At 40.0% G+C, this 21,507-nt stretch overlaps 3 protein-coding genes across 4 annotated transcripts; 1 reads left to right on the plus strand and 2 right to left on the minus strand.

The window, feature by feature from the left end:
• Positions 1–11,284, plus strand: slc20a1b (solute carrier family 20 member 1b). The gene is made up of 11 exons (XM_055040182.1): positions 1–284; positions 1,288–1,988; positions 2,105–2,245; positions 2,647–2,732; positions 2,908–3,004; positions 6,340–6,459; positions 7,449–7,724; positions 8,418–9,045; positions 9,169–9,354; positions 9,480–9,564; positions 10,000–11,284. Exons 2-11 carry the CDS (start codon positions 1,640–1,642, stop codon positions 10,159–10,161), a joined length of 2,130 nt encoding a protein of 709 aa, XP_054896157.1. The 5' UTR covers positions 1–284; positions 1,288–1,639; the 3' UTR covers positions 10,162–11,284.
• LOC129366382 (ribosome biogenesis protein BOP1 homolog) lies at positions 11,149–14,634 on the minus strand. 2 transcript variants are annotated; one of them, XM_055040184.1, is made up of 13 exons: positions 14,550–14,634; positions 14,022–14,075; positions 13,908–13,934; positions 13,676–13,726; positions 13,559–13,594; positions 13,456–13,476; positions 13,337–13,378; positions 12,832–12,876; positions 12,683–12,715; positions 12,564–12,578; positions 12,442–12,473; positions 12,340–12,363; positions 11,149–11,467 (listed from the first exon to the last, which is right to left on the minus strand). In XM_055040184.1, the coding sequence occupies exons 1-13, from the start codon at positions 14,602–14,604 to the stop codon at positions 11,456–11,458; spliced, it is 447 nt and encodes a 148-aa protein (XP_054896159.1). In that variant the 5' UTR covers positions 14,605–14,634; the 3' UTR covers positions 11,149–11,455. The 2 variants fall into 2 exon arrangements, with proteins under 2 accessions (XP_054896159.1, XP_054896158.1); XM_055040183.1 differs by having other exon boundaries at positions 12,683–12,721.
• A 1,313-nt stretch (positions 14,635–15,947) lies between these two features.
• On the minus strand, positions 15,948–20,962 carry pcyox1 (prenylcysteine oxidase 1). The gene is made up of 6 exons (XM_055040533.1): positions 20,450–20,962; positions 19,209–19,415; positions 18,957–19,131; positions 18,645–18,856; positions 17,663–17,815; positions 15,948–17,572 (listed from the first exon to the last, which is right to left on the minus strand). The coding sequence occupies exons 1-6, from the start codon at positions 20,550–20,552 to the stop codon at positions 16,902–16,904; spliced, it is 1,521 nt and encodes a 506-aa protein (XP_054896508.1). The 5' UTR covers positions 20,553–20,962; the 3' UTR covers positions 15,948–16,901.
• Positions 20,963–21,507: the final 545 nt, after the last annotated feature.

Consider the following 21,507-nt stretch of genomic DNA (forward strand, 5'->3'; position numbering starts at 1 on the left):
CGAGCAAGTTTAATACATGCGGTAGAGAAGCCTCCATTCAAACGGAGACCTTTCTGGAACTTTAAAAGCGTTCTTTTTTCCGATACAGGTGTTGTCGTAAATATATATTTTTTGAGGCCATTTCAGTGTAGACAGCTTTTGAAGGGATATTTTTTTTAAAAATTTGTTTAATTTGTCCTTATTTCGCGCGCGCTATTGCAGAGAGCCGTTTGTGAGCGCGCGCGCTAATTAGCTTACCGGCTAAAAGGAAGTATTTTCTTCTGGACCGACTATCGTAACGTGTGGTAAGTTTACAACTTTAATATCTCCATCAGCACTTTGAGCCCTCTTTTTTTGGCTTAGAGGCATGATACTGTATTTTAAGGCTGTGTAACAACTGCCGATGTTAGCCTATAGCTAATGGCAGCTCGAACAATGTTATCACAAACATCAAGTGAGCTGTTAATAGTAAACCGATTCACTTATTACGAAGTAAATATTCCTAAGCTTTAACTAAATTACGGTTGTTGCCAAAAATAGGATATGGGGCGTGTTCCCTTTACTTGTCATATGCGAACATTTTTTTTGTTTAGAAAAAGGTGGTCGTCCTTGACACCAACATTATTAATATACATTAAAACGTTCTATTTATTGGATGAAAACTAAACTGGGTCAAGACGCAGAAGATCCACTTAGACGATGAAGGTACCGCATCTGCAATTGGAGGAGTCTGTACCGACTCACATCCGGTTGCATCCCCTAGTAAGAAAAAAGGAAAAAGCTCTGCAAACATAACTTATATAAAATATATTTCGCCCACAACAGCGAGTATGGCGGCCACAAAGATGAATTAAAGACAACACTGTATCTCATTGCTTCTGTGTTGTCTAGACAGTCTGAGCCGCACGTACAGAAGGAGCTCGTGTTCCTTGCTTAGTGAATGAGTGACGACACGTGCACACGTAGTACAAGCTTGCCTCCACTTAAGATAAATACGCCTTTTAAGTCTACATTTCTTTAATTAATGCGATTCCTCTTATCAGGCAGATGTAAACAAAATGTTTGTGTCGACTGATATACCAGAGGTCGTTATTGATAGGAGACTCTTCGTGCGCCATTTCCTCAATATGGCTTCCCTTTTAGTTTTCTGGAAAGCACGCAGCTGACGATCTTCCGGTATAGGCAGTGGCTTCTGGATTTTCATGCCGTCATATGCCACGTAAAAAGAGGCTTTTGTCAATTTAATTATTGTTTTGGTGACTGTCCATAGAGATTAAAGGTTTTCTTTTTTCTGTTTTCTCTTTTCAGAATGTTCCCCTGCCTACCTGCAGTCACAGTTGCACAATGGCTGGTTGCACCCTCTGCTTGATAACCAAGCACCACAACAGCAGCAAAAAATCTAGTATAATTACTGGATAGCAATAAATCTTCTTGTTATACCTCTAGTTTACTTTAATTAATTTCTGGTCAGTCCCAGATTTTTACAAGTTTGCACTGCTGAATCTCAGTAACTCTGCTTATAGAAAAGCTATTTATTTATTATTATTTACATAATACCTCTTAAATTTATTGGCTGCTGTTTAAAAGTAGCCTTATCGAAATAGTTTTTTACATTAATTTCCCTTAAAATTGTGAAGTAATTCCAAAACAGACTACAATCATGGTTTCACCAACTACAGCTGCGGTTATTTTGGCTACGACTGCAGCAGCAGTGACAGACACTGCTTTGACAGACTACATGTGGCTGCTGATTGTTGGCTTCATCATCGCATTCGTTTTGGCCTTTTCCGTGGGTGCGAATGATGTGGCAAACTCATTTGGCACAGCTGTTGGATCTGGGGTTGTGACCCTGCGACAGGCCTGCATTCTGGCTACGGTGTTTGAGACTCTGGGTTCTGTCCTTCTCGGGGCAAAAGTGAGTGAAACCATCCGCAAGGGTATCATTGACGTGGGCATGTACAATGGCTCTGAGCATGTGCTCATGGCTGGATCTGTCAGTGCCATGGTTGGTAAGTAACCTGTACATAGTTTAGAATTCACTTTTGGGCGAATAAAGCATATAGAGCTTAAAAGCAGTTGATTTTTTTTTTTAGTTTGTCTTTTAATCTGTTTTCTTTCTTTATAGGTTCTGCTGTATGGCAGCTGGCTGCCTCTTTCCTTAAGCTCCCCATTTCTGGAACACACTGCATTGTTGGCGCTACAATTGGCTTTTCGTTGGTTGCCAAAGGTCATCAAGGAGTCAAGTGGCTTGAGCTGCTTCGTATAGGTAAGGTAGACATTTTACTTGTTCTCAATTTACTATAACTTGTATTTACGCTTCAAATATCTTATGTAAATACACATAACGTGTAAACTGTAGACATGACAGTGTGATTTACATTCTCTCCAAGCAATTCAGGAAAAGCTGGAATTAATTTATTTTTAAACCATGGTTTGAGGAAAAAATAATTCATTTAATCTTTATGCAGTTACAATGGGAATGTTTTTGTTATGTTATAAACTATTAAAATGTATATATTTGAGGCTTGGCTGGACTTTAGTGATAGTAGGTCAAAATCTATAGTAACTGTTATGAAAACTTCTGTATATTGCAAGAAATTTTGGAGTTGTAAAGTAAAAAGAAAACAATGGTCATATTTGATGTTGAATCAGAGTTTCTGTTTTCAGTTGCTTCCTGGTTCCTGAGTCCCCTTCTGTCTGGAATAATGTCTGCTGTGGTTTTCTACTTTGTGCGCATGTTCATCTTGCAAAAGGTATGAAGATTGCTCCAAATGAGTTGATTTTTCTAAGCTAGGAACTTGACGTTTTTGTTTCACAGCATGGAAATGCTGTCCTGTCTATATGTCCACCACATTAAATTTATGACCTTGTAGCTGTTTCAATACGGTAGAACTTGTAAATCTGAATTATTTTGTTTCCTATCCACAGAAAGACCCTGTGCCTAACGGCCTGAAAGCCCTGCCTGTCTTCTATGCCGTGACCATGGGGGTCAACCTGTTCTCCATCCTGTACACTGGAGCGCCGGGTGAGTATCATTGTCTCGTTTTTCTCTACGTGACTGCCAGCAGCCAAAACCTAAAATAAACGGCTCCCTCAGACAGCCGGATGCCCACGCATATATTCCAGGCAGAACCAGACTGTTTACCACTTTCACAGAAGGCGTGTTTATTTTAACATGTTTTTGAGGCCCTCTTGTTTGTGGTTCTGTGTGGGTCATAGCTGGAATGAAGTTTAAGAGTGGAGCACAACAAGGGAATGGAAACTAGAATTAACTCTGAGCATCTTCAGACTTCAGAGAAGTAAAGATGAAGTGGTTGTGATTTTTCTTGTGCATCTTGTTGTAATGGTAATGTTCTTGATAATTGTTAGTTGTCTTGACCTTCTGGAAGCATTTTATTAAATGAGGTGCTTTTGCTCCTTTTGTTTTCTTCTCTCTGCAGGACCAAAAAGTTCAAGATGTTAGCTGGCCTGGGCCTTTAAATGACGGCTACAGGCCAGAGTTTGACCACATTTGGTGTGCAGATGTGCATGCACATCGGCGCATTCAGAGGAGATCACTTGCACTTCCAGCATAGCTAACCTGGCTTAGACAGTCATTCTGTAAAGTTGTGTAAGGTCCTTCCCATCGGAACCCACCACAATATACGTGAGGACCAGTAAATGCGTACCTTGCATGAAAAGGTGTGAGACTTCCCTTAGAGATCTTAACAAGCTGCCCCGTGTTAATCACATTAGATGAGGATTACGAACAGTGGTTAGATTCACATTAGGCATTCATACATTATTATAGACAGTCACAACATGAACAAGAATAACCTTTTGAGAAAAAAAGCATATATTACAGCTAAATAGGATATTTTAGAAATCAGATAATTATACACATTTAATCCAGTAGCAACACTTTTGTAATTGGCTTTACTCTGGAATAAGCCAAACTCGTATTTTTGCTGATCTGTGTGCTCTAGTGCAGCAGCTGCATCAGTATCTGCAACGAACAGAGTACAGTGTGTCCTGCAACAAGACTCGACTCCCCGAATCAACATGTTAGCACAGTGGAGTGAATGGAAACCGGGCTGTCTGCAGCATATTCCTGCTCTCAGTTTATAAACTGCCATTTGAGAGAGCTTATGTTGGCAAACGAAAAACTGAATGCAGTATGAAGCCAGGACTTTAAATTTCATCTGATTATCCATTACAGATAGATGACTGTGTTAGTTGAGATCTTCTCCCCTCATAAATCACTCAACTGCTTTAGCTCCTCTGCAGTCTTGTCCAGTATCAAATGATCTGCCTGTTTATACCTCTTAAGCAAATGTCACATAAGCATTAGTGTTAGTAGGGTAAACTTCCAACTGATGCAGACATCAAATTACTTGAATTTTTTCTTATTTTTCTCAGACATTTTTGGTCTTTGGACATTTTAGTGTAGACCTGGGGACAACCAATGATCACCATTATTACTCCACATTATCGGTTATCAGTAATTTGCTGATAACTGAGTCTCACTACATCGTATATTTCAGTACCAAATAGCTTATTTGCACAAAACACACTCCAAACAAAGATACAAGGGTCTAATTGCTTTTAAAGATTTAGATTTTAGACACTTGTAGATTCCCTACTGTGATTTTCATTAAGGCAGTTAGTGTTACGGGTGGGTGTCCTTTTGCTTCTCCATTTTGATTGCCTTTGGTTTTTGTGACCTGAAATACAATTATTTTTTTCCTTCTTGTAAGCAAGGGGAAATAAGTATTTTGTTCATCTGGATGAGTAGCAGTACAAAATGAAAGCTGGTTGACTGGGTGAGATAACAGGTTCTTAAACTTGAACTTCACAACTCAGTGACCTATATGTTTTAGATTACTTAACTGCCTGACTAACAGGCTTCTGCATGCTGAGGATGTGATGAAATCAATTGTGTTGGAGCAAAGATTCATCTAATACATGAAGGCCTGTGCACTGGGAAAGAGCATTGAGGTTGATTTATAGAGCCAGTCACTGGCACTTCTTTATTACTTTAAATCTTGAGGGGAAAAATGAGGGAACTTTTTTTTTCTCTTCCCTTTTCATTGACTTTCTAAAAGTTGACGCATCTAAGCAGCCTGTGGTTAACGCTGCACACCGACTTCATTTAGAGTACGATGTTTTAACTCCAATCAAAAAACAAGCTCCTTGGGTCTGAGTTAAATATATAATTGCACAACTAAAAACTTTATATGCGAGTGAGTCATAAAGGGGAAGTTTTAGTGGTCCTCTGTTATTGAAGTGGGTGTTAACTTGCACATGTGGCACCAGGGGAGGGAAAACAGACCATGTCATTGTGCTTTGTAGGCCACAGAGTATTGAGGTTCCAGGAAAAGGGTTTGAGACAGACATGGTTAAATTTCACTTCCTGTTATATAATGTGCTCTTTTCTTTTATGTGGAAGTGGTAACCAGTGTAGTAGACGTAGCTTCACTTAATTTTTCTGTGTCCTCGCACATAAGTGTACACACCCAGACACACCTCCCCTTAAGGGAGCTGAACTACTGGAGCCTTGTCGTCGTCTTCCCGTCCTGACGGGAGAGTGCTTACTTGCGTAACTGAACAAACATCAGTGGTGCTGCAGTCCTGTGTTGCAGTGTGACTCAGTGAGGAGAGTGTGCTGTCACTGTGAACTCTGCCCTCAACATAGCAGTGGATCAATTTTTTTTATAATGCATCTTTCACCCTCATTTCCTTTTGTTTATCTTCTGATGCCAAAACAACTTAAATATGCACATTCAAGGTCACCCTAACAGAGCAAGTCAGACTGTGTGTTTTGTAGTCTTCAGTTTCTGTTCACAGGTAAACACTGTCAACTCCAACTCTTTGTTAGACAAAGATGGCTTCCTCCTCTGGGAAATTCAAATGAGGTGTTTGAACTGTGCTGCACCAGTTTTGCTGCAGTCTTGGCAGGAGGTTACCCCCACTACGGTGAAAAGTTGCAGTGTGCAATTTCACCCGCCTCCCTTTTTCTACTTTTCTTTCCTTTTGAGGAACTCGTCCGTGTGCATTTGTTGGCTGGGCTCTTAGGGGTCATGTTGACATTTGTGCTCTCTCACCTGTTGGGTGTTGCATAAGCGTTTGCATACAGGGGTACATGTCCTTTCCATTAATACCCATGTGCCCCAGTGATGCAGTGCAGTCAGGCGACTGCATATGCTGCTTCTATAAGACACAAGATCACTAGTCTTACGTCTCAAATGTCTCCTGTAATCCATGGTTTATTTTCAGTATTATTCTTTTATAAAGGTAGCCTCTGCTGCCTTGTCTTATAAAATGTTCTGTTTCTATTTGCCTTTCTGGTGTTTCTTTGTGTGGACCCTGGTGATCTCTCAGAGCTGGGAATTGACAAAGTCCCTTGGTGGGGCATCCTGCTCATCTCATTGGCCTGTGCTCTGCTGACTGCCATTGTGGTCTGGTTTATTGTCTGCCCTCGCCTCAAGAAGAAGATCGAACGTAAGTCCAAGTTATGTTTTCTTTTTTTGTGTGTTTGATTTCTGAAGTGACTTTTGCCGCCAGTGAACAATTGCTTCTCATTTAACTACAGCTTAGTCACGTTGAGAGCTCGCATAATCCAAATGGATCTAAGGGATATATTTTACCCGTGGATTCACAGAGATGAGTCACCTGAAAGCATTGTCACCTATTTATGCCTCATAATCCTGGATTAATTTTTTATCTCCCGCTTCCAATAAATCAAGAGTTCTGGTTTTAGGGCAGAACATTTTGTTAACCTCTTTAAATCCTAAACAGTGCTTTTATTCTCTGTACACTGATTTGGTTGTATCCTTCTTTGTCACATGACTTCAAAAGATGTGACAACACAAAGCTCTCAAAAGGTTTAAAGTAGTTATGTAGGTCTTGTGGATCATTGGGTTTACCTGATAATGCGCCCTTTCTGGGTGAGCGCCACCTTACAAGTCGTTTAATTGGGTCAAAGTGATCCTCTAATTGGTTTTTAACTCTCCGACTAAAATAAGCCTGGATTGACTTGAGGTGTTCGCATGGATGGGTTAAAAAAGAAAAATGTGGGAGGTGACTGTAGCTCTGACCTAGAGGTTTCTGAATAGTGTAAGGTTACTTCCTGGTCTGCTTACTCCAGCGTGTTTATTACAGAAAACATTAAGTGGAATTTCTTTCTTCTTGGAAGCATGAAATGTCGATTCATGTGAGCCTCATGTTGTGTTTACTGTTCTGTGATTAGGTAACCTCTTGGCAGTAATGTAAATATGGTCCATTTAATCCATTTATCTGATCCTGTGAACAAAGACTCGCCTTTAAACTTGGGTAACATTACATTTGTAGGACAATAGTCCTTTGACTCTGTAACTACACAAGTCTTACAGAATTTCACAGATTAGGTAAAAGGAAAACAGCGTCTCTGTTTGGATATCTCAGCTGGTTGGTGTACTTGTACGATCTCACCTTGATGTCTGTCCTGCCAGGAGATATCAAGTCTTCCAGCCCCTCAGAGAGCCCCCTGATGGAAAAGAGAGAGCTCAAAGAGGCCCACTGTCCTATCCTGAAGCAGACTGCCAATGAGACGTCTACACCTGCTGTGCCAGCTGTCACTCAAAACTCCTCTGAACCTCAGTCGGTCCCTGAGGAGCGGAGGGTCGCGTTTGACATTGGAGAGTCTGAGGAGGGGGAAACTAATAAGGAGCGCAAGGTTGCTTTCAACATCGGGGATTGTGATGAGACGGATGACTGCAATACGAATGGTAAGAGATAATGATTTAGACCTTTCATTTTCTGCCAGGGCTGGACAGTATATCTAAACAATGCTTTTCACAATATAGGCGTTTCATAGAAGTTTTGTGTTGAATATCTAAATTATTGCGAAACTGTAATGTACTTCCTTTTTTTTTTTTTTACTCAGTTTTTTCATGATTTTTGAGCTGTTATGAGATACAGTTACGAAACCTTAAACTGCTGCTGCACAAGTTACTCAACATGTTGCTAGATAACCCACATGTTGATTTCTTAGAACCAATCTTGCTTAACTGGTTGTGGGAGGTTGAGCAGCTGAATCCTTTCCTCTGCCTACATTCCTCAAAATATGGCCATATTATATTGATATTGGTAAAGTGTCTATTGCAGTATAAATTATTGATTTATTGCCCAGCCCTAATCTCTGGTGTTTGTTAGTCTTCGTGTTTTCTTTTTCTCAGATATGAACACTGATACTAAAACAGCCAGCACTGAGTCAGTCCTCATTAATGGCATCAGCTGCAAAGATTGTCGTTTTTATGATCTAGTTGCGATTAGGTGTTGTCATACATTAAAACTGTCAGATTTAGATTTCAAGTGTACTGAGCTATTTGCACTGAAAACTAGACCAGAAATGGTTGGTAAGATTTTGATTTTGCAATGAATAAAAAACTTCATCTGTATTTATTTATTTATGTCTGCAGCCCCAAAAGCTCCTCAAACAAACGACCAGCTCCAGCTCAACAACCAGCACAGTAACGGCTCTGCAAATTCTCCTAGCCAGGTCCACTTCAATAACCAAGCTCAGTTCAATAACAGACCGGCTCAGATCCCCAGCAATGGTTACAGTCAGTACCACACTGTCCACAAGGACTCCGGCCTCTACAAAGACTTGCTGCACAAACTCCACCTGGCCAAGGTTGGCGACTGCATGGGTGAGCCAGGTGACCGGCCCATCCGAAGAAACAACAGCTACACCTCATACACTATGGCTATCATCGGTCTACACGGTGACTTCAGGCACAAAGAGGCGGACCCTCGCGTCGGTGAAGACGGCGACAAGGCCCCGGGGTCCGGCGGTCAGGAAAAGAAGCGTGTGCGCATGGACAGTTACACCAGCTACTGCAACGCTGTAGCAGAGAGCACAACTCCTGAAGGTCTGGGCGAAGGCGACGTGACACTAGAAATAGGAAACGAGGATGCGGGCAGCAGCCACAGCTCTCTGGATGACAGGCACGAAGAAGACAAGCCTGAAGTCTCCACTCTGTTTCAGTTCCTCCAAATCCTCACAGCTTGCTTCGGATCTTTCGCCCATGGTGGAAATGACGTGAGGTAAGGACTCTGTACAGCGAAGGTCATGTTGTACCGATAAGATACAAACAGGTTGCTGGTGACATTTTAACTTGCTCTAACTTTTTGTCCAGTGTGTGAATAACCTCTTTGCTTCCCCTGCAGCAATGCCATTGGACCTTTGGTAGCTTTGTGGTTGGTTTACACAACGAGCAGTGTGACCTCTAATGCACCGACACCCATTTGGCTTCTGTTGTACGGCGGCGCTGGCATCTGCATCGGCCTGTGGGTGTGGGGTCGCAGGGTGATCCAGACTATGGGCAAGGACCTCACCCCTATCACTCCTTCAAGGTACAGAAAGCAGACATCACCCCCGAAGACCACATCCTCTCCAGACATTACTGAGTTCTGGATTTAGCAGGCCACTCAGACACATCTTAAGTCCTGAGTGTTTTTCTTTTCTTTTTTTCCTACAGTGGTTTCAGCATTGAATTGGCCTCAGCCCTGACTGTCGTGGTTGCTTCTAACATTGGCCTGCCTGTCTCAACCACCCATTGCAAGGTAGGCTAGTCAAACTCTGTGGTCTGTGAATTTGACTGAGACATAGGGAGGCTGTTTAGTATGACGGAGACTAAAGTAGGCAGTCTGTCACTTGAACCTAATATGGACAAAGTTCCTCCTGAGTAATGTGATGCTTTACAAGTGTTCATAGTTCTCGGACTTTAACACATTATAATAATAAAACATCAATGTGTTGCGTGATTTATCAACATGTGTTTGGAGAGACTTCAAAATTCATTTCCACTAATGAACTCTGTCCAGTCTGGACCTTAACTATCATTTTTGTAACAACAATAATTGCAGTAAAAGTTGGTGGCAGAATGCAAATGCACACAACCATCCATTTTTCTTTTTACTCGTGGAGCATTAAAACATTTGCAAGACAAAGTTTTACAAATGACTCATCCAAGAGATCAATGACCGCTTTGCTTGCAGGTGGGGTCGGTGGTGGCAGTAGGATGGCTGCGTTCGAGGAAGGCTGTGGACTGGCGCCTGTTCAGAAACATCTTTATGGCGTGGTTTGTGACTGTTCCCATCTCTGGCCTGATCAGCGCCGCCATCATGGCCCTCTTCATCTACGGCATCTTTCAGATTTGAATATCGCTTACCTCAGGCCGACGAAAGGAAAAAAATTTGAAAAGGACTTACAATATGTGCCTGTGGTTCATATTCAACTTAGCTTTTGCTATTTGTTCCTCTCTGTTATGAGAAATCTTTTTCATATCTCATCATTTCTGTAAATTCTTGATGCTTTTTAATTCTTTTCTGTTTTTTACTTTTCCAGTGATGTAAATACAACCATCTTGTTTTTTTTGTTTTTGTTTTGACAGTATTGGAAATGCAGTAATAAACCTATCACACCTGTAATTTAAAGTATAACACATGCTGAAAGTAATGTAGCTGCAAGAGCTGTACCTTAGGATTAAGAATGAGATGCATTGCTGTATGTCTCTTTGCTCCAGAGTATTTAATAATTTTCATATTTTGCATCTGACTTTGTTATATGCCCTGAATCCGTATGTTGCATTTGTTCTCATAAAAGAATCAAAAACAAGTTAAGCTAAAGTTGGTTAAAATGTTTTATTCTCCAGACTCTTATTACAGTGTAAGATGTAATTGTATACACTGGATGACCACTTGCAGATTAATATGGAAAATACTGTATACATTAAAGGGTCTTTTTTTCTTTTTGAACAAAAGAAAACAAAGCCACATGCACAAACAGCCTGAAATTGTTCGCCTCAGTTTTAGGATGTAACAGAATGTCCACCAGCGCGTATAATGTATTCCCAAACGAGTCCTTAAGTCTCCTGTTGAAACTTGATTGCATCATCCTTGATGGTTAATGCTTTAGGCCTGCTCTTGCCTGGTATTTTCTAGATCACCTTGTAATTGCTACTTTCAGTATGTTTTCTGTACCGTTTGCACCTTCTGAGACAGGATATTTTAGCTGTACACAAGTTTTAAAACTGGAAGTGAACTGGTTCGATTGGCACAGAGTTGGCCTGCTTTTCTTCAGAATGGGGGCAAATATACAGTGTGTTGCATGTGGTCACTTGACTGCAATACTAAATGCATTTCAGACCTATAGATGCTGTAGTTGCCTTATTTTTATTTCTTTTTTTTTTTAGGTACCAAAGATTATTTTTTATTTTAAAATGCACATCATTTTTTTGCTCCACAATTGTGGATGGAAAAATCAATAAAAATGGTAAAAATACTCTGTCCGAAACTCGTCATTTCAAAAATTCTTGTTCCCTGTTTTGGCCTGTGACGGTGAAGGAAAACAAAAGGATAGGTGGGATGGTCTTCCCTTTTGTTGATGGAAAGCTGGGTGGCGCTCCGGGGTGGCGATGAGTAAGCACTGGGGCCCACGTGTAGCAGGGATTTCTCAGTCATACATCTGTGAGGCAGGAACAGACAGAATTCCTTTACGCCAGCTTTTAAAAACACCACAATGCAGTAGTTTTCCATGGCTTCGGATTAATGAATCACACTCCTCCTGGGTTTTTATGTCTCGCAACTCCGGAGGGGAGGAAGATGAGTTATGACTGCGGCAATGTTTCTCTCTGAAAGTGGTGGATTTTGGTCTGCAATATTCCCTGCCGGTTTGGGTTTGCTGCAAAATGAGTTTCTAACCACGGCCAATAATTCCCTCACTGTTCCAAAAGCAAACCTAAACCAAAATCGGTTTATTTCCCCAACATTTTTCAGAAGATCCTTGTTCCTAAAATAACCAGAGGCAGATGAAACTGTATAAATCAAGCACAGTAAGTACCTGGGGACAGATGTCTCTGAGTGTCCTGGATTCATGTCCCAGATTTACTCACACACTAAGAGAACTGTCAAAATAAACATCTTATTTTTTTTTTTTTTTTTTAGGTCAAAGGAGCTTGTATCCGTGGAGACATAATTACACCTTTAAAGTAAACAACTGTTTCTTGCGGGCAGCTCAGCCTATAGTGGTCAAACCTTTTTTTTGTTTTTATTGCAGACTTTCTTCCACATTAAAAGTTTGTGACACTGTTATAAAAAGTCGAGCCCAGACTGGTTGTGACCAGGCTCTGTTTTTCTCCGTCTGGTTTATTGCATAACCCACAATTTAAACTCCAAACATTTCACCACATCTCACCTCTGCAGGTAGTTTTGAGTCGGCCTCAAAGAATGTTAAACACTATTTCTGATCTGAGCTTTTACTGTCTGAATCTGGGCAGTTATAAATACCTGTGCCGCATTTGTGCAATATTACATTAAATTGTTACTTAAGTTTTTCACCTCGGTCTTGGGTGTTTCCTTCAGCTGCAAAGGGAAAGAGAAAAAAACTGTTTTTAAAGCAGGTAGTGGGTCTCAGAAGGGATTGTCTGTGTTTTCACGTACCACACAGTTCAGTGTCGATGTCTCTGGGTATTCTAGAAAAAGATTTTTATTTGTTAGACGTATTATTCTTACAACAAATTCATTAATTTTGAAAAGAACAATAACAGCACAAAAAACCTCACCTCTCCTTTGCCTTTCTGATAAAAAAACAACAACAAAACAAACAGTCATAAACATAAGCATTATCAGGAGAGCATAAATTAACCCTTGAATTGTTTTTATTTATTTTTTTCACACTCACTATTTGTGTCCTCAGAGGACTCTGACTCTGACTCTGACTCTGGGTAGAAAAAGGTTCATAAATGCAGCCATTTAGACTTGACGCACTTTCACCAAAACACAACTTTTTCAAGTTGTGTTTTACTGCCACCTACAGGCTGAACTACAAACCTGCGTCACCTTCCTCTGCGGCACCATTGGACTCTGCTGCGCCCTCTGCAGGGAAACAGTGGTATAGTTAGACAATATTAAACACGGCCAAGCCTCCTGGATCCCTTAACACTTTTTGCTTGTTTTTTGTTTATTTTATAAATGTCACTTTTGTGTAACTTTGGCTGCTAACTGCAAATTCCACTTTTTTTTTTCTTTTTTGATATTTGCTTACCCAAATCTCTAAATATGCAAACCAATCTTCAAGTGATTATTTTTGTGAGTTTCAAAAATGATCAGAATCGATTGATGTTGGTCAGTTTTGACTCTCTGGGATTTGTAAAAATCTAACGTGCAAATATAAGAAGGTGGGAGGAAAAACTAAGTCGGTAAAAATTGATGCAATTAAAAATTGTTAAGTATTGTCAGGACAAAAGTTGATACTGATACAAAAAAATACAAAAAACGTGTATTTCCATGGTAACCTATAAAATCTGTAAAACATTGTAACATGTTACTGACAAACCTTTGCTTTCATCTTCAGCTTCATCTTCAACATGTTCCTCTACTGTTAAAACATTTATAAAGGAAACTTTAGCTTCATGTGGGGGAACATGAATTATCATGTAAAGGACTAGAACTCACCAGATCCATCTTTATCAGCCTCTGTGAAGTTAAAAAGCTGCTTTTACCAAATAATCAGCCGGACTCATTTGTGGGAAAACATGATTTCTTGTTTTATTCTTACCAAGGAAGCGGCTATCTTCACTCTGCTCCTCTGTAACTTGAAAAAACAAAACAAAACAAATTTTTTTTTACATACCTGCTTTCTTTTAAACCATTTTATTGTCCGATTTGAACTTACTGTTCATCCGCCCTGCTTCAGCTTTTTGAGCAGCTTCAAACTCCATCTGGTCTGAGAAAACGAAACCATGCAAGTAAGAAAAGACGGGAAATATCGACATTCTGACAGAGACACTAAAAATACCAAGATTAGATTCAGATTTATCACTTAATCATTTTGGGGTGAGCCCATATTTTTGAAATCTATCAAAATTATTATTCTGAAAAACGAAAAAAAGCAGTTGGTATATTACCTATTTTCTGCAGCTGAGTCAGCCCGTCTGCACAGAAAAAGCGTGGTTAAGGCATTTCTGTCAGCTTGTGACATGGTCCATCATTCCTGTTTTAATGAATCAACTTCTACTCACCATACTGAGTAACTTCTTCCTCTTTCTCTGCTGACTCCAGAGATGCTGAGAGGGCTAGAAGCAATGATAAATATGTAAAATGATGAAAAATAATTTTTAGCAAAACCCAAAAATGTAATTTCTGAGACACAGTTCATGCATCAAATCTAAGAACTACTGCAAGTTTCAGTTTGGAAAGGAAAGACCCAACAGCATAATGTTTGAAGCACTTTTGAATAAGTCTGTCATTTCTTTACTGTCCACTGGATGCAAATCACCTTCATCAAAGAAGCTGCAAAATATGTGATACAAATATCAGATATTTGTATCACATATTCAAGTTTAAGACACATAATGTAAAGTTGGAAATCAGCAAAGAAAAGCCTGATTGTGCATCTAAAAAGAATCTAGAAAGCTAACTTCAATGAAGTTTAGTAATCCTCAACTTTTGATTTTACTTTAAAAAAAAGAAAGAAAAAAGACCAGACATCTAACGTTAACTGTTTTTGGAGGGGTCTTTTTTTGTTTTTCAATATCTCTGACTCTCACCAGAGTGAAACGCTGCCACAGCAAGGACGACATAAAGCGGCACCAGAAATCTCATGTTGGCTGCTGGTCCAGTTTGTGCAGGATTCAGAATATCTAAACTGCCCTGTTTGGGGCCCTTATATAAATCTTCAGTCACATCACATGTTTTGCATTCACAGGCGGCTCTGGTACCATTGTCCTTCCCTACCTGAGAGGGCAGCTTCTGTCACCAAACAGACGTGTCCTTATTCCCTTTGTCAAAGCCAGCCATTGTTGGCTCCCAGGGTCACATGGGGCTTTATTTGGGAAGTGAGATGAACAGGAAAACAAAGGAACTCCATGTTATAAAGGCTGAAAACAAAGCTTGTTGGCTTTGTCAAATGGAAACTGTGACTTCACAGAACACACTTGGCTCATGAAGGATGGGTCACAATGTTTGTCGATGCAACAATTCCCCAATTTATCCAACAGAGTATCAGAGATGGAGATATTATTATTGGGATAAAAGGTTTATTTTCAACATTGAAATTGTAATAAAATTGATAAGCCCATGTTATGGATTTAAGACTCTAATACCTGTCACAGAGCTTGAGCTTTGAAGACAAAAAATGGACCGCCATATTGTTTTGCTTCCCTTCATTATCGGTTCTATCAATAATTTAAGATTTTGTTTAAAAATTTGATTTTTTTTTCTTCCATATTTGTTTCAGCCCAACTTTAGTAGTCTCTGGTAAAACAGAAATATCCTTTCTATTTTTTTCTATAAAAAGTGGGTTGATTTTAAAGAGTTAATTTATGAAAGAGAAATTTACATCCTAACGTTAGTTTTTAGGGATCTTTTCATCCATAGCAGTTGAGCGTTTATTTTGTCCATTTTCCAGACCTCTTATTTTTATCTCATTTTAAAATTAGATCATTTACATTTATCTCCATTTAATTTGCAACAAATATGAAAGGAACTGCCTGAGAGAAATGGGTTCAAATGGGAAATCAGAATGAATTGAATTTGGTCTAGTTTCAGTTCAAATTGATTTATTACAATACCTCAAATTTAGTTTGCATAAAAATAAATTAAAATTGTAATAGCAATAGCCCACATGACGGATTCTCAGGAAAACCTTGTCTTAGAAAGATTAGTGGCAGAGTTAGCTCTGTCAGTGGATTCATTTAATAAACTGTGGTGATGAACATCAAAACACAAAGATTTTTGTCTGAAAAATATGTTCCCAGGATAAAATCCCAACCTTGATTTTTATCCCAATGGTTGAATTTTTTTGTTGTATCTGGTTTTGTATTATTTCTTCTTTCTACTTTACTATTCAAGAATGCGCATAGAAACCATTTCATATTTCTTTAGCTCAGAGATTAAAGTTTGTCCAGAAGGTTTGCAGAAAAACAAGAATCAGAACACAAAGCAGAAAAGGTCTCATTAATTTATTATGATTGTAATCGCATTTCAAAATCTACAGTACCGTTTGGGACTTTTCAGTGTGGTTTAACATGAAATTTATTTGGAAAACAGTGTGTAAAACTGAAACCTAGTCAAAGTGCCACTTTCTGTAAAACTCCAGAGAGAAAATCATCTAAAAGTGCCTAAGGAGAGATTTCTCCCCCCCCCCCACTACAATTTCTGTCCAAAAGTACAAAAGAACCTGGAAGTAGATGACAAGTCAAGTATCTTTTCCCAACATGAGTTCTGACTATAAGTCACAAAATTTAAACCATCCTTATTATTTAAGAAATTAAGAAAAAAAGAAACATTAAGCACAAAAAGCAAGTTGGTCCTGTGCTTGGGCTTTTCAGACAAAATCTCAAAAAGGACCAGAAGATCATTTCCAAAATGTTTACTACTCCAACTCCGATTTCATTAAGGCACAATCAAATTTCTAAAGCTATTATTTTTGCAGTTTGTCTTGAAATAGGTGGCACTGGAGTCTCCAAATGTTATCAACCTTTGGTGCTTGATGCCTGAACTTGCCAGCAGCACTTTGTTGAGGAGGTAGAGACTTAACGGAAGACGAGTAAACCCATCAGAAAAATCTTCCAGTCAGGAAAAAGATGTAGCTAAAAACCCATAACGACAAACTTGAAATGTTGAATTAGGTTTACGACATGTGGAATGCAGACAAAGACTCAAAGGGAAAGAGGGAAGCTTCAGGATCTACCATTTAGTGCATCTTGCTTAAATGTTAGAACAATTTTTATATTGTCTAATTCTGTCCAGGTAAACAAAAAAAAGAGAAAAATAAACTGTTGCATGGTTGAAAGTGTTTTTTTTAATGAAGAAAAAATATTTTTTTCATGATCATGTAATCTGTAAACCAAACCTGTGGTTGAAATCACAGGTTTGGTTATTTATCCTGATTTGATTTTTCAGAGTTCTCCTCTGAGTCGCGTGTGCAGGTCCTCCTGGTCGATCTTGCTGTTCTGCTCGTGCCAGCGGTGATGAGCCAGCAGGGCCACGTTCCGGGCCGAGATGGCGCTCATTTCCATGGCGCTGGCCGCCCACTCCACTGCGTTGAGGTAGTATAGACGGTTGTGCAGAATGAAGGGCGGCGTCTTCCGGTGCGGCGGACGGTAAGACGGGTAGGCGAGCCACGGGGTCTCGGACACGGAGTCGTAGGACAGAAACATTCGCTGCAGCTGCTCCGGAGTCAGCGATTCCGAGGAGAACACCTTCCAGACTTTAGGGCGGCTCGCCGGGGGTCGCTCGTAGCCGTCGGGGATGTGCACGGGGTCCAGAGAGCTGAGGCTGTTGATGGCACAGCCCTTGGAGTCAGTCGTGAGGATTTCGGACACGGTGAAGTCGGAGGCGGCCTCAGCAGTCCCCAGGTAGGACACGTTCAGGGTGCCGTGCACCAGGGTGGCCACCGTCTGGTGGTAGAGACCCGGGTAGTGAGTTGGGATGGGAGGGGAGAACCCCGAGAACGTGATGTCAGACTTTCCCTGATGCAGCGGCGTTGCTATGACCACGATGTCGTACAGAGAGTGCGCTGAGCCGGATTCTCCGACGTAGTTGACCTCATAGTAAGGGACGGTGCTTCCTGAAAATAGAGAGCAGAGAGGGGACTTGGTAAAGGAGGGAAAATGAAATGAAGACGGTTTTATGTTAAATGAAGCAACATGGAGATTACCTCTCTTTGACGGTCGGGTCTTCACTGAAATGGAGCCGACTTTAGCAGGGATGAGATCACTTTTGCTGTGGTAAAGGAGTCCAGAGCACACTCTCTTATTGCCACCATCCACTGCCCACAGGCCTGAGTCCGCCCCAGCTAACGACACCGCTCCTGAAACGCAACACTTCCATGTTAAATTCTCTCTGGAGGAATGGACCCAAAGTAAACCTGATATTATTGTAAAACTGCTGACGGTTTGAAATACTTACTGACCCCTGATTTTGCTCTCTGCTTTTGTTTAATATCTACTTTTCTCACTTGCACTTGTTTATCAATCCATCAAATTTTATTTGTGTAGCACATTTCCGCAAGTTTAAAGTGCTTTACATCATAAAAACAAGAAATTAACAATTGAAACTATTTTTTTTTCAATTGCCAACATTACACACCAAATGTTGGCTAGTGTTTCATTTATTGTGGTACAAAAGCAACTCTAAACAATTAGATTCTTAGTCCAGATTTAAAGAAATTCAGTATTTTGGTCGTTTTACAATTTTCAGGATCTTTCAAGAAGAGTAATGATGTAAAAAAAAATTCTAAAAATATATTAGAAATATCTCTTTTATATATATTTTTAAAAGTCTTTTCAAACTTGAAACTTCAGAAACAGTTGATATGAAATGTTTTCACACGTTAAAAAACATTTTTTATACTTCCAACTTGAGAATAAGTGCCATATTGTTTTTATGGAATATAATGGATTTTCTTTGTCATATTTCTTTTACAATCTTAAGTAGCCACTACAAAAAGAGAAAATTTGGAAGAAGGAGATTTGATCAAAACTAAACATGCATAATTTTCCTTCAACTTCTCTATTATGCACTACTTTTTAATTAATCTGGGTCCTAAAATTCCCCCAAAATACTCACTTTACAGGCAAGTTGTGGCTGTAATGTGACAAAAATGTAAGAGGCCTGAGTATTCTGGTGAAGACACATACCCACAAAGCCATTGATGCGGACGCTTTGGCCGTAGTTTACACGTGTTATGGGTGCAACAATATCGTTGATGAAGGCCTGTGAAAATCCATTCCCCATCATGGCTTCCTCTAGAGTTTGATTCATCAGGGTGAGGAAGTCATCGCCTCCCATGGCGTGCAAGAGCTTCTCCACAGTAGAGAACGAGTATCCGTACTGCTGATACTGGTAGATTCTGTCAACATCAGGATGTACAGGAGGATTAGGGCACCCGCTACACTTTTGAGCTCATATTGCAGCATTGCAACTAAAATCTGTGAAGTCTAATTTCTCACCTCATAAATTTGTCCAGGATGCTCTCCACCCACATATGCATGCGGACGAAACTGAATCCGTAGCGCCAGAGCATCCTGAAGATGTTAACAATGAACCAGTCGCTCTCTTCAAACACCAGCTCTTTCCCATCGAAGATCGCCATTTTAGAGGGGACGTCTTTCCTCTGGGGAATACCTGTTGACCACGAGGCATCGAGTTCAGAATATTAATCTGTTGCTTTGTCAAATAAGCCGTGATTGTGTCGAGGTTACCAATTTTTTCAATGAACTGCTTCATGTGTAGGTTCAGCGGGTGGATCACGGAGCCTCCCGTCTCATACTCATAATCCCCCATCTTCACCGTTGCCAGGCGCCCTCCAACTACCCCCGACTCAAACACATCGATCTTGACAACGGGTCCAAACTCCTCCCTCAGGTAATAGGCTGCGGCTGAGCCGCCGATCCCTGCGCCGATCACAGCTGGAAAAGGAGCAGAGACAGAAAAGTAAAGCACAACGTGTGCCAAAATGTGGACTGCACCCCCACATTTCTTGGGTTTTGTTTGTTTGTTTTTACACTGGGGAACAAGGGCATGGGGTGTCAAACATCCAGTCCTCAAGGTGTCCTGCAACCTTTAGATGTGCCTCTGCTGCACCACACCTGAATACAATAATTAGGTCATTAGCAAGGCTCTGGAGAACTGATCTACACAAGGAGGAGGTAATTAAGCCATTTCATTCCAGCGTTTTTGTACCTGTGGCTCATCTAAGAATTGCAGGACAGTGGCCCTCGAGGACTGGAGTTTTGACACCCCTGGTTTAGGGTTTGCAGCATTTATCCAAATTTAACCCAAGAAAGCAGCAACACGGTTAATAAAAGACAAAATATATATATATATTAAGACGACTTTGTAAAAAAATCTCACGTTAAAAAGAGTGTTGATCTCAAAGCACCTGTGCTTCAAGACAAATTCGTTCAATTTTCAAATTGTGGGTAAGAAGCATAACAAAACGATCCAAAGGGCTGCAAATACCTGCCAGGCCACACTGTGGACACCCTGCTTCGAATCATAGTTTAAAAACATAATACTACCAAATGCTAAAGACATGAAGCTTTTAAATTTGAAGAAAATACAACAAAACAAAGTACATCTTATGAAACAATAAATCTCCCATAGTGTGTCATTTAGCACACAGAAATCACTTTAGAAAAGCGAGGTAAGCATTTTTTACTAGAATTTATGTAAATATAGTTTCTAATATTAATGCATTCAATTTTGCTTCATAGAATGGAGTTAATTTAAATAGATTCAGAAAAAAAAATTAGTCTGTGACCAAAGAACAAGTTTCAAACGATTTGTAATTTTTCCCCAAGCTTTGTGAGTTCACAGCGACCAAATGCAGATATCCTGCACATAACCCATCCCACTGAACGCAACACTGGACCTGAATGTGATAAGAAGAACCAGCACGGTGACTCCTTAATGTTTATGGCATGAAGTAACTTGGACTTGCCTATTTTCTTTGGCTGCTCCGGAGCTGAGGCCAAACTTCTCCTCCCAGACTGCCAAAGCCCCAGGAACAGCAGGGTCCGCAGTGGAAACGTGCGTAACGTCATTGTGGCCGTTGTCTACTGTTCTGCGCCCAGGAACATCAGTGCACGAAGAAGAAACTGGAACCGCTGATAAGTCCCCCTGGGGGTCAAAGTTCACACGCCGCTCTCCGTTTATTGAACAGCAGAGCGAATCACTGTGATTTCAGCTTAGCGCTGCCAAACCATGCGGCGGAAAGCGCAGTGCTATCTTTCTTCAGCCATGTTCAATGGTACTCACAATTTCAAATATCACCACAGAGAGGTTGGTTAAAAAAAAAACGTTGGCAGAGTTAAGAAAAGACAGTAAAAAGCGCAGAAATCTTCTCTGACTATTTGGAAAACAGAAATCAACTAGGTATGAAGGTAAATGTAAAACTAGAAAGTTAAATAACGAACTAGGTTGAGTCTCTACGGGGAATCGTGAACGTCTCTCAACTTCCCTGTTCGAACTTGAATTTCACAATAAAATACATCTTAACGCGTAAACGCTGACCAACTAAATAAAATGGATTATGACCATAAATCCTAGAGGACCACCCACAACCACATAGCGTTGCATTGTGAAAAAAAATAGTTTAAACAAATTAAGCTGAAAACATTTTTTTATTGTTTGAACCATACTAGTGATCAGTAAATTGGATTTTTTTTTTTATATTATTGAAAACGCCACTTCCAGCACTATTGTGGATGCTCCACAATAGATTGTCAATGACTTGACAAGTCATTGACAATTTATAAATGTTGCAGCAAAAGATACAATAGAAACTATCAGTTTCAATAAAAAGCCACTTTTTTGTGTTTGTGTTTAAGGTTCTGGTCTGGTTGGTTAATAAAAATTAAAACAGCCACCTAATATTAAAAAAATTATAAGAATGACACAAAAAGCACCGGTAATATGTTTTTACGCTTCTCATTATGTTGGACTCTATATGCTTTTTTAATTGTTCACATAACTTTCAAAGGAAAATATATCTATCCT

The sequence above is a fragment of the Poeciliopsis prolifica genome, unplaced genomic scaffold (assembly GCF_027474105.1).
Source record: "Poeciliopsis prolifica strain line A6 unplaced genomic scaffold, Auburn_PproV2 SCAFFOLD015, whole genome shotgun sequence".
Classification (NCBI taxonomy): domain Eukaryota; kingdom Metazoa; phylum Chordata; class Actinopteri; order Cyprinodontiformes; family Poeciliidae; genus Poeciliopsis; species Poeciliopsis prolifica.

Bases quoted from the DNA above. Each gene is read 5' to 3' on its own strand.
- pcyox1 (XM_055040533.1), bottom strand. From the start codon at position 20,552: ATGACGTTACGCACGTTTCCACTGCGGACCCTGCTGTTCCTGGGGCTT. The intron at 19,416-20,449 runs GCAAGTCCAAGT...CTCCTTTTCCAG, and splicing joins GGAGCAGCCAAAGAAAATAG to CTGTGATCGGCGCAGGGATC. The intron at 19,132-19,208 runs GTAACCTCGACA...CGTGGTCAACAG, and splicing joins GCAGTTCATTGAAAAAATTG to GTATTCCCCAGAGGAAAGAC.
- slc20a1b (XM_055040182.1), top strand. From the start codon at position 1,640: ATGGTTTCACCAACTACAGCTGCGGTTATTTTGGCTACGACTGCAGCA. The intron at 3,005-6,339 runs GTGAGTATCATT...GTGATCTCTCAG, and splicing joins CCTGTACACTGGAGCGCCGG to AGCTGGGAATTGACAAAGTC. The intron at 7,725-8,417 runs GTAAGAGATAAT...TTATGTCTGCAG, and splicing joins GGATGACTGCAATACGAATG to CCCCAAAAGCTCCTCAAACA.
- LOC129366382 (XM_055040183.1), bottom strand. From the start codon at position 14,604: ATGAGATTTCTGGTGCCGCTTTATGTCGTCCTTGCTGTGGCAGCGTTT. The intron at 13,935-14,021 runs GTGAGTAGAAGT...TTTTCTGTGCAG, and splicing joins GGAAGAAGTTACTCAGTATG to ACGGGCTGACTCAGCTGCAG. The intron at 13,379-13,455 runs GTGAGTTCTAGT...ATGTTTTAACAG, and splicing joins GGCTGATAAAGATGGATCTG to TAGAGGAACATGTTGAAGAT.